Source organism: Lutra lutra, chromosome 4, assembly GCF_902655055.1.
Source record: "Lutra lutra chromosome 4, mLutLut1.2, whole genome shotgun sequence".
NCBI classification, from domain to species: domain Eukaryota; kingdom Metazoa; phylum Chordata; class Mammalia; order Carnivora; family Mustelidae; genus Lutra; species Lutra lutra.
The window spans coordinates 22,638,550-22,651,273 of record NC_062281.1 but is presented as its reverse complement, the minus strand read 5'-3'; the positions used below and the strand labels follow the sequence as shown (position 1 = coordinate 22,651,273).

Sequence of the window (12,724 nt, the reverse complement as noted above, 5' to 3'; positions counted from 1 at the left end):
ATTGGACTTAATGTTATCTATAATCTTTCCATCTACAAAATTCTAGAGTTCTATACATGGTTCTAAATAATGCTTTACATTTGAGAAGAACTTATAGGTGCTGCCTGCTTTAGGAAGTATAAGTAAGTTCAACTCCCAATACAGATTTGATAGATTGAGAGATATTGTCTGCAAAGCTGTGTTAAGAGGGGTTCTGAGAGTCCACATGGATTCAGCAGGAGAAGGAGAAAATGATCTATTAACAGTGTTGCTGTGGAGAAGAATGGAAGAGTTTTGGCATTTAATAGTGAGTATTTGAATCATCAACTTGGCTCCCATGCACATAGCCAATATTGCCCTGCCCACTCCCCCATTTTTAATTTTGTAACACAGGATCCAAAATCTTTTCAAAGCCCAGTAATTTGGAAGGAAATGCATCAAAGTGTATCTGCTTCCCTTCACCTGTTCCTTTGACATTTCTTAGTCACTGCTGGTATAGACTGAATAAGACCTTGGCTGAATAAAAGCAAAACGTTTAGTAGTTGAGAATTCAAAGGAAATTTCTTGCTTGTTCCTTACATTGGATATTTCTTGTGGAAGGAGCTGTGAACAGCAACTTCCCAGCTAGTTAGCCGATGTCCCAATATCAGTTCTGAGAATGGGCAGGGCTGACAGTGACGTATTTGTTTGCAACCATGCTCACTTCTTGCTTCTGTCAAACTCATCCACAGTGTGGAACTCCAGCAGAAAGCCTTGAATAAAGATCAATGTCCTGGAGAGAAGCCAGAGGAGCTGGAGTCAGGAACCATCTATCACTGCCACAGCCACTCCAAGGCCACAGAGAACAGAGCAAACAAGCAAGTTTACGCCAAGTGGAAACTCTGTGCTGCTTCAGGAATATGCTTTGTTTTCATGATTGCAGAGGTCGTGGGTGAGTATTACTTAAAAGGACTTTTATGATTAAACAAGCAAACAAGCAAAAACCTCATATCACTGCAGGAGGGTTATACAAGTTCCCCTTTTAAAGGAAGATTTCCTATTTTTGTAAGTGCAGACTAAGCTCATTGTAGATACGGTGGAAAATATTAGGAAACAAAATAAAATTTATCACCATCCCACATTTGAGTAATAACCTCTAATAACATCGTGCAATATTTTTGTACAATATATTTTTCTATTCATAACTCTGTTTTCTTAACATAACTGAGAGCATGCTGAATGCTTTTGACCATGCCATCAAATACTCTTCAAAAACATTTTTATGCCTGAATAATATTCTATAATATGCTCCACTGTGATTTATATAACCATCTCTCTATTAGAAATTCAGGGAGTTCTTTTTATTCCTGCTATGGACAATGCTGCAGTGAAAACTCATGAATAAAAGTCTGCCTGCTTCTCTGGTTAATCCCTTGAAAGAGATTCCCAACAGTGGAAAATTGATAGAAGGATAAAAATATTTTTATTACTTCTTGATGCATATTGCCAAACTGCTATCCGGAAAGCTGGATAGCAATTCATATGTCTGCCTGCTGTATGTAAGAATGATTCTCCAAATCTTTACCAGAACTTATTTTTAATCTTTTAAAAATCTTTGTTAATGTATAGGTGAATATGCTTTATTTTATTATTCATTTTTTTGGTTACCGTTAAAATATTTTTTGCATGCTTATTAGTAATCTAGATTTCCCTCTGTTGATGCATTTCCTGCTTGCCTGTTAATGTCTCCCATTCATTTGCTTTTAGGTAAGTTTATAATGCTATATATTGATTTCTGGGAGCTCTTTATATAGTTAGGATATTGCAATTTTTATATTTGGTTTAAGTACTTTTTCAGTTTATGGTTTACTTTTTAATTTTTGGTTTGATGTAGATAAGTTTTAAATTTTATGTATGTAATTGTACCAAACATTCCATTTTGAGCTAACTTCTTTTATTGCTCTTTCATTATGTTAGTGCTTTGGTCCCCATCTACTGAGAAGATAAATACCATTTTGTTGTTGAATATTTTTCCTTTAATTTTAAATTTGCTCTAAGGACTAAAAATTCTTTTTCTAAATGACTAACAAAGTTTTCAGCATTATTCGTGGAATAATTAATTACTCCTTCCATTGATTTTTGATGTTTCTTTAATCAATTATCAATATTTCTTAAAGAATAAGGGTTTGGTTCTAAGGTATTTCATTGATCTGCATTGTTCTTCTTTGTTATTAGTAACACATTTAATTAATGTAGATCTACGTGTTATAATATCTGTTGTTCTTTCTTCATTATTCCTTGTTTAACAGAAAAAAGGAAAAGCCCATTTATTTCTGTTTATTATTCTAATTAAACATGAAAATCATTGTGTTCAGTTCTCTCCAAAATTGGATTATGATTTTACTGGAATGTAAGTTAATTTGGAAACACAAATCTTTTTAAAATACTCAGTTTTCTCCTCTAGGAATATGGTATGTTTCTCCATTTATCCCAATTTATCCATTTATCTCTAATTTGTTTTGTGATTTTAATTAGTTGGCATATTTGTATGTTTTAATAAAGGGGCAGCCTATTTCTTGCCAGGGTTATTAGGATGTGTTTGATTTACTCTTTCCAGAGGTGAGCGGTGTCTTCCTTTTTTGCATGTCCTCTTTTCTAGGTGGTTACTTTGCACATTCTGGAAAGTTTTCCATTTTGCATGTTCATTTTATACTCATCAGTGTATTTGCATTATTTTCCTTCTAAATGTATCTCAACCCACTTTCTTTGTTCCTCTCTCATTCATCCTCCCACCTCCTAGGAGATAATACTCATTTGTGCAAAAAAACATATTTCTCTTCTTTTTTCAATAATTATATCTCTTCTTCTGTATGTTTCATATTTTATCATGTTACATAATATCTTATGCTAAATCAAATCTGTGCAACTACCTAGCTGTTAAATGAAATGTTTCCTGAGAGGGTAAGTATTTTCATTATGTGAATGAGGTTTTTAAATGATTAACAAATAACCAAGGATACTTATTGATTTTTATCAAGTATCTTTTCTTTTAAACATACTCTTAAAATTTTTTGACTCATTGTTGATGTGTTTCATATTCAGAGATTTCCTAATATGATATGGTCTTTGCATTTCTGGCATCATAATGATGGCATTATGATGCCAGAAATCACCTAGCATCATCTATTAATGCTTATAATGCGCCAGAAACTGTGATGAGTGGTTGTCATTGTGTTACCTTCCTTAATCCTGTCAAAATCCCTGAGACATAGGTCTTCCTGTTATTAATTGCACTATAGAGATGAGGAATCTGAAATGCAGAGTTAAGTACTCTACTTCAGTAACACACCTTCTAAGTTCGCAGGCATTCTAATTCAGGGGCTCAAATTCCTGGACTGTCATTCTCGTGCCTCTCAAATAGCCCGTGATGGACCATTCTTTCAATGCCTTGCTCAATCTGGGTCACTCGTATATCCATTGGGATTTTTTATCTTTATTGATGATTGAAATTGATAGTTTTGTTTGGAGCTACTTTTCTAAGTTTTTGAATTAGAGTTATGCATATTAAAATGAAAAGTTTAGTTTTAATGGTACCTTATTTTAATAAAAAAATGGAAATGATTTATATAACACTGTAATTATCTCTTCCTTTTTTTAAAAAGAAGTCCCTGGCAAACTATCTAGCTTTGGAGACATTCTTGGAAATAATTTTTAAAATATATTTATTAGCTTCCTCTTCATTTTTTGATGTACTCAAAATTTCTACTGCTCCAGTAAATTATGGTCATTTATGTTTTTCCGAAGTCAGCCATCTCATAGAAATTTTCCAATTTATTACCATACATTGGAACATGACAGTTTCACATTAACATTCTCTTGTTTATTCTAGCTACTTTCTCATTTTAATACTGTTTATATATTTTCTTTTCCTTGATTTAACTTGATAGATGTCTAGTTTCTTTACGTTATTTATGTGTGTGTGTGTGTGTGTGTGTGTGTGTCTGTGTATGTGTATATAGAATATATTATTATCTAAATTTTTCTTCTATTTTTAATTCACAATTTTGGCTTTAAAAATATCTGTTGGTTCCTCTTTCTTCAAGGTCGTAGTCTTATTGTGTTTTAGTATCTTGAGTTATATATTTCTTTGATTCTTTTTATCCTTTCTTTTTATTAATAATAAAATTATGTTTAGTTATGAACTTAGTCTGAAAGTTTTTATATGCAATGTAGCTTATCTATTATTCCCCCCCCCAAATAAAATAAAGAACACTAGGAACAACCTGGCATGTAGTATCATAAGATACTCTTACTCCATTACCAGAATTACCTGTTACACTCTTACCAATATTTTGGATTAATTTTCCTTTACCCAAAAGGTGGGCTAAATTAATAATAATCTAAGATTGGAAGAAAACAGAACCTGCTATAGTTTTGGTTTTTGTTTTGTTTTGTTTTTGGGTTCTGTTTTGTTTTGGTTTTGTTTGGTTTGGTTTTGTACTATCACAGCTAACAATCAGAATTTATTGGTTTCTTAAACCTCTTGAGTCTTATGACCTATATATTCATACTCAGACTTTTATACTTTCTGAAAACTGGAAAAGAACTTAGATTCATGCAGTCCAAGAAAAACCCAGGGTTGACACATAATTTTCCAGTCAAAGATTATAAAAGTAATTGATACCACATACTTTCTAGAGCCAGGCTAAGTCTTTTGAAGGGACCAACTTAATAGCTTGATGAAGTTGCTAAGAATTTACTTCGAGTAGTTCCAATCTAAAAATTCTCTTGGAAAATCCACTGACATTTATGCCAGAGGTATATATATTTTTATTAGTTAAATTCGTAAGATCATAGACAGTATTCATGTAGTTCATGTAGGAGATGGATAAAATGGAAAATTTAAAAAACAGAACCTATTCAGAATGTGGCTTTAAAAAGGTGGTATTCTGGAAATTCATAGCTTTCCAGATAAAATACTGGCATCACTGCATGCAAACACAGGTCAGCAAGATGTATACACTGGCTTTTTCTCTCCAGTACTTTCCCTCTCTGCTGTCCCCAGAATCCATGTAGATGCTGAGAACAGATGGCATCTTCTCCCCAGGTGATGTCTATTCAACAGTCTGAAGTGGGATGGTCTCCCATTCAAAAAACTCACTTTTCTCCTTGTGCTTTTCCTATGCCCTGTCATGTTGCTTTAAAATGACTTATATTTTTAGGGGAGAGGGGATGAAAAACTATTCACTTGGAGTGAACAAATCAATCTTCCTCTTCTCTCTCATTCTTAATCATTAATTAGTCCATAAGTTCTATTCTGGCTTCAGTTTGGAGCCAGAAGAAAGTGATGTTGTCAGTAAAGGAATGAAGTGGAAACTGACAGACTCATTTAGAATTTGAGCTGCACTCATTTTGAACTGATCTCCCTAAAACATTGCTCTCGTCATGTTAAATCTGTCTTCAGAATTTCGACGGTTCCACTTTGCCTAGTTCAGTGTTGCACCATGTTTCCCCCAACACAGCAAGCACAGGAAACATTACTGTACTGGGGTAGACCCATAGGTGTGTTGTAGCAGGGAGAGGCTGGTTCAGGGGCTCTCTCTGTGCTAGGGTCCCTCGGTTACCCCAAGTGAAAAGGGAGCAACATATTCAAATGCTCTGGGATTCTGGAAAAAAAATGAAAAATTCTTACTTTGACTTTCAAGTCATTCCACCATCTGGCTGCCAAAGTGACCATTAATCTCTTTCTTTTATGACGTCACTAATGACTTCTGTTTCACCTATTTACCCATCCTGTGCAAAATAACCGTTATATCTTAAAGTCTCTGTAGCTTTTGCTTATGTCTTTTTATTTGGATGGAAAAGGACTCTCCTCATTGCCCACACTCATCAAAACCCTCATCCTCATTCAAGACCCCAACCAGACCTCACCTGAAGCCATTCTTGACCAGGGCAGAGAAAGCAACTGTTATTCCCTGGTCACTTTTGGGAATCTGGGAGGGTCCTTATACAGGGTGTGAGATTTGAGACAGGCCTCAAAGTTTGAGGAGGAATTGAAAAGTGGGCTAAGAGGGAGATGAAAAGTCCTTGCAGAAGGAGGGGCCTCATGAGCAGTACCTGATCACTGCCGTGGTCCAGGAGGTAGTAGATATCAGCCTTGCCTGGACAGATTTTAAGTGGGTAGGTCAGCAATAGGACATGAAATCTGTATCGTTGGAAAGAAATTCAAGTGATTCTTGATGTGTAGCTTCATCTGGGGGCCACTGTTTGCAGTGGTCAAGGATTGCCTGTTGCAGAAGCTTCCTCATACTCTCTGTGCTGACTGCAGTTCTGGTCCTCTTAGACCAAGAAACTCATGCTCAGAGACAAGGCTGGGTATGACATGCCAAGTGAGACTACTCAGAGTCTCTGGGTCTTTCTTATAGGGAGACTAGAGGTGGGGAAAGCTCTCTATCCTCTACAAATATTCTGCTGCGTATACACTCTACAGTGCTGTTCGACCTTTTGACTGGTTTCATGTTAGGGTCTTACAGTGTGAATGATGGTGCACAGCTCTACATGATTCACCCATCAGGAGTTTTATATGGTTATTGGGGTTGTGCCATTGGCAAAGCCAGGCAAGCTGCAAAGACAGAAATAGAAAAACTTCAGATGAAAGAAATGAACGGCCGTGATGTTGTTAAAGAAGTTGCAAAAATAATTTACATAGTACATGATGAAGTTAAGGATAAAGCTTTTGAGCTAGAGCTCAGCTGGGTTGGTGAAATAACTAAAGGAAGACATGAAATTGTTCCAAAAGATATAAAGGAAGAGGCAGAGAAATATGCTAAGGAATCATTGAAGGGAAGAAGATGAATCATCTTCTTCATATCATCATGATGATAGTATGTAACATTTCAGCACCTATTTTAAATTTCTAATACAGTCCCATGTAATAACTCTTTAGCCCTGTGGATTATCTACCAATTTTCATTAAATTTTTGTCTTGTAGCAAAAAAAACCTGGAGCTTTTTTTTGTTATATATAAACTTGGAGCTTCCCAAGTCCAACCTTCCTTGCTAAGGGCAAAGTAGTCTGTCTCCAGTAAGACCATAAATATCATAGAGACAGAGCAGAGCCCCAAATGTATTTTGAACTTTAGGATTAGGCTGCACTTGATCCAATCCTGCCCAGATTTGTTCTCAGTTTTTTTTGTGCCAATAAATCATTATTTTGTTGTTCTTGCTGAAGGTGGTTTGAGTCGGGCATTTATGACTTACAACTGGACCTCTCTAAGGTCTATCTAAGTCAGTGATGTAAGATAAAAGATGGCGAGTAAAGAGCAGAACTAGAATGGTAGTTGAGTCCAAGAAAGACCATGAAGTCTGGCTGGAGAACCTGATTAATTCTGCAGGCCTTGCAGAATAACTGACATTTAGAACAGGGGAGAACCAGGTCATGGGGCTGTGTTTCGAGAGAGAATTGGCCGCAGAGCAGATTGGTGGAAGCAATTAAAGAAGGCAATGAGCGTTAGTGTGTCTGCTGTCAAGGGAGCTGTTGAACTGGGAATCTTTCCGATGACTTGTGAAAATTCCTAATTATGGAAAGGCCTTAACATGCATATATAAATGTGTATCCCTATTTAAAAAGACAGAAATATGGACACTGAGAATTCACAAGAATCAGCTCAAGGATGGCCAGCACTGGAAGCAACTGAGAATGGCCGGAGAGAGATGTGCTGAAGGAGGATTGTTTAGGGTGTGAAGCAGAGTTGGGGGACTCAGGGGATTGCTAGACAGGAAAGCAGAGCAGGGACTGGCCTGGGAAAGATAGTTAAGTATCTCAGAGTATAAAACTTCTCCTAGAGAGAGTTATGGCTGGGTGGTTTGATAACCACAAGCTTTACTGATAAGGAGGCTTACTTTGTACTACCATCAGAGTATCTCAGAGGCTTAGGCCCATTATATTTTTTGAGGTTCCTGGTTATTAAAAATTTTAAAAAAGTGTCCAAACACATCTGTGCGAACTCTGGTGTGTTTTAAATACTTGTTAAGTAATAACTCTACGCATTGAGGTTTTGATAGTATAATTTTGTTCTTATAGTATTATGCTATTGTCATATATATTATTAAAATACTATTATATAGTATAATAATGCTATTCATAAGACAGTTAAAGGATTTTAAAAATATGAATTTATAGCAGACAGCCGCGTCATCTAGTAATGGGACACAGGCTAATGTTGTCAGTTTTGCTTCTTTCATTCTGGTCAGAATGTCTCTGTTCTCCACAGAGCTTGTCTTGTGTACTTAACACCCACTCTCTGAGCCTGAGGTGAGTATGAGATGCAGGCCCAATGGCTCCCCCAATGTTCTCTCACCCCTCAAGCCCTAAGAAGAGTGCATTTCCAGAACTTAGTCCTTAGTGCCTCTCCTGTCTTATTATCAGTACACTGTTTTCTCCATCTTGTCAATAATCCATACATGAGTGCTCCTGCCTTCCTCATGGCCTCCTTGTATTTCCTTGGCTCTTGCTGTTGTGCCTTAACCTCCAGCTTCTCCTCCCTCCAGGTCAGCCTCCACATTGTCGGCAAAGATCTCTCTCTCCAACACAGATCTGAGTATGTCACAACCTCACCTCAAAATCATAGTAGATACTCCATCCCATAGGATAACATTCAAATTTTTTTTTTAACATTCAAATTCTTTAGCCTGATATAGTTTCCCATAAGTGGGTCCCCAACCCACATTTCCACTCCTATTTCTGGTTATTCCTCCGATAGGCCACACCTCTAGCTTTTCCACAATGGCACCATCTTCTTTCATTTCTGTTCATTGTTTCTGCTCTTACCCCTTCCTGAAAAACTCTTCCCTTCTAGCTCAGTCTTACCCCTCCTTCTTGTGAAAAGTTCCTCAGTGCTCCTGAGGAGAGCAGTTGTCTGACCCTCTAGCCCATCACACATGTCTTCAGCACAGCGAATATTGGACGATGAGGGCACTGAAGACGGGGACTGCAATGTGTTTAACTTTATCTTTCTATACCCCATCCCTGTACCGCACACAGCAAGGGCTCAATAAATACCAGCTGGGTGGCTGCGTTCATTGTCAATAATACCCCATGCTTTCAGAAGCAAATGCGAGTTCAGTCAGAAACTATCTCTTGGACACAGTTTTCTCCATAGGACTCAGCATGATTGCTCATGGTTTTCTGGACTGTTCTTATAAGTAGCAATGATGGTTGCAAAATGATTCTCACTTCCCGGGCCTCCATATAAATATGCTTCTTCCAAAGCAAGTTCTTTTTCTCACTCAGTTGCCTCATGATTCAGCGAGCCTATTGAAGAGCCCTTATAGGACTCCATTTCCTTGCCTTAAGCTACAACTGGAGCCCAGCACATGGAGTTGTCACCATCGTTCTTTGCTGAGATGGTGGACGGCTGCTAATCTGCATGTAGCCATTCTTCATGGAAGAAATAATGCATTATTAACACAGCTTTATTATCAGACCTGAGTTTGGCAGATAGAACGACGTTAGAGGATAATTGGAAGAAAAGCTGATTTGTTAGCAAAATGTTGCTTTTTTGGCTAATGAATCATGCTGATTTTTTGCACTGACAGCTCAGTAACAAGCTTGAACACTACTTTGCTTCAGACCATTAAACTTTGACAAACCAGTTATTAACTACAGCTAGAGCCAGTGGTCTGTGGGGATTATTGCAATTATGAACCATACATGTAATTTTTAAAAATCATTAGTTGAGACAAGGTGAGTCTGATGATAGAGGGTCTGGTGACTGATAGTCCCTGTTGCCTCGTCATACACAGGCAATAAACAGCTGCTGGGAGGACAATGGGTCAGCAATAGCTCTTTTTGGGGGAGAAGTAGTAAGAGCAACAAAGATTGATCTCTGACAACGAGCCCTGTTTGGGAAGGAAGAGACAAAAATTTCTTCTGACTTCTATTTGGGAGGCTGGAGGTCTTTTCCCGAAGGAGAACTAGGAGGAGGTAGAGAAGGCAAACCAAACAGAAAGAAAGACAAGGCAGAATTGCCACTGCTTGGGTTCTCTTCATACACTTTAATGGGTTGTCATTACACTCAAGGACCCCCGCAGAAGGTGCCTGCCCTTTCCTTTACTGCTCCCCACTATTCACAATAGGGATCATGAACTCAGACAGATATACACATTAGGGAGCAGAAGGAAGTGGTAAAAACAATGCTAAAATCACAAGTCAAATACAAACACAGCTGTGTGCCAGACCACAGCCCCTGGGTTATAGACAGAAGTCGAGGTCCTCAGTGCAAGACTCTTCAAATCCAGCCCACACCTCTCCAGCCTCATCTTTTCGTATTCTTTTTGAAGTCTTATGTCCCCATCTTACTATGATGTTCTCTAAATGTGCCCCACACTTTCCAATCTCTGTACCTTTGCTCTTCCAGGAATGGCCACTCCCTTGAAATCCATTTGTATGTGTTCGCATCCTATGCACTCTCTGGGTGTCAGTTTCTTGTCAAATGGGAAGAAGAGGTAGATGGAATCCATGTTAAGACTTTTTCTCATAAAGTTTTGTGATCTGTGGCATCATTCACCAGCTATGGTTAGTATGCGTGTGACGCTAGAAGCATTCTGGGGCCCTAATCCCATGGAATGTTCTGCATCCCCTAGGTGGGCACATTGCCGGGAGTCTTGCTGTCATCACAGACGCTGCCCATCTCTTAATTGACCTGACCAGTTTCCTGCTCAGTCTCTTCTCCTTGTGGTTGTCATCAAAGCCCCCTTCGAAGCAGCTGACATTTGGATGGCACCGGGCAGGTACAGTTCACCCACTGAACATTCACGGCCAAGGAGCTGGGCAGTCAGACCAAGGATAAAAACAGAAGAGGCAAAGGAAAGCCTCGTTCAAAAATCCCTTAGAGGCATGTTGGTGCACAGAATGTAAAGGATGTGAGTGTGGGAACATGTGTTCTCGATGTTGATTTGGCAAAAAGATAAATTGTGCTCCCCCTACTCCAATGGGACAATAAGAACATCTGTATGGCTTTAACAACCACCCCAGCCCAAGGTCTCAGTGTATGGTAACAGCCACCATACCATTCATTAGGCTACTCTGCATCTGGGAGGGAGGATGACATAAAGCTTCTACCATTTTGCCAACTAAGGGACAGAGAGCCCAGGACAGCTGGAGAAATTAAAGAAGTTCCCACAGGTAAGTTGAGAATAGAATGTGAAGGGGAATTTAGGGCAGAGCAAGGCTGACAGAGCCTGCCTTCCTTGAAAGCTACCATTAGATACAGGCCACAACATATATACTGACAGTGTGGGCTGTGGTTTTTCAAGCTTAGGCTGGTAGGAAGTTCTAATTTCACACCAAATAATTTATCATCACAAGTGTTTTGAATTGCCTTTCTTTTAACATTCAGAGAGTAGGAGAAGGAGAGCGAGAGAGGAGGCAATAAACATCAATAAAAAGAATTTGTGACAATGTGATCTGAAGATGCTTTTCAGTCCCTGACAGTACTACATTTGGAAAACGTGTATCTTTGGCTGAGCACCTGCCATTTTTCTGTATACATTTTCACATGTACTTCCCCCTTTCTGATACTATTGGTCAAAGCTGTTTTGCAAACATACGATGTTTTGTAAACATGGACAGAACTTAGAATTTAGAATCCTGCTTGTATTTTCTCATCCTGGGAATGGAAGCCCATGAACCTGGAAGACAAACGCTGTTCACTAGAACTCTCTGCTTCAGGAGAAATGTTCTATCATTTAGAGTATAATGTGGCCATAGAGCACTTTATTTTCTTTTTAATTTTTTTTTTAAGTAGGCTCCACACCCAGCATGGAGCCCAGCATGGGGTTTGAACTCATGACCCTGAGATCAGGACCTGAGCTGGGATCAAGAGGCAGATGCTCAACCGACTGAATGACCCGGGTGCCCTAATAGAGCACTTTCAACGTGGCTACTGCTATTGAAGAACCAGATTTTTAATTTTACTTAATTTAAGTGGAAACAGCCACATGGGATGATGGTTCCCACACGAGGCAGCACTGCTTTAGACATAAAGGTGAAAATGAACTAGCTTGTCTACATGTAATTTCATGGATGGCTTCGTTTAGGAAGAAGCTAAGTACAAAAAGCAAATTTATTAAAAAAATTAAGTGGCTATTAAGACAGGCATCATGCGGACGTGGTAACAATCATGAAGGTTGTGTTTTGTAAATGACTCAAGTCTGGGAAACAATAGCCCCACACTAGGAAGCGATATGTTACACTGTTCTGCTTTAGAAGAGGGAAGGCTTACTTGTGATTTCTCTGTCAAATAAATAAATAAAATCTTTAAAAAAAAAAAAAAAAGAAGAGGGAAGGCTGAAAGTCCGGAATGTGCCTGGCCACTGACTGCCAGAGGATTTCTAGACCCTCCTTGGCTTTTAGTACCTATTTATAAGGTTAAGTTAAAGATCAGGGTGAGGTGTTAAGAACTCTTAAGTGAGCAAAGGTGCTTTATTCAGCCTGCAGACTAAACACTATCTTATCTTTAAATATTCATGTATATGTTTCCACTCATACTTCTTTTCCATATGTTGTTCTTAAAATGCAGTCAGAATGTTGATACCTCTGAGCTTGCCTCTGTGTTTATAATACATTGGGTTGGCAAATGAAACTCATTTTCATCAAGTGCCCTCTGAAGCCTTCCCTTGTTACTATTTTATTCCACACAAGGTACCAGTACTGGCAAATTGTAAATGTTTTATGGCGTAATTAAGAATTTCTAAACACATTTTAC

General features: G+C 38.3%; 1 protein-coding gene across 1 annotated transcript in view; it reads left to right on the top strand.

The window, feature by feature from the left end:
- Positions 1-12,724, top strand: part of SLC30A8 (solute carrier family 30 member 8) — a 38,257-nt gene that overhangs the window by 13,753 nt on the left and 11,780 nt on the right. The window contains exons 2-3 of the mRNA XM_047726571.1: positions 711-910; positions 10,602-10,748. Coding sequence (XP_047582527.1) covers positions 711-910; positions 10,602-10,748 — 347 coding nt within the window. The remainder of the gene's footprint in view (positions 1-710; positions 911-10,601; positions 10,749-12,724) is intronic.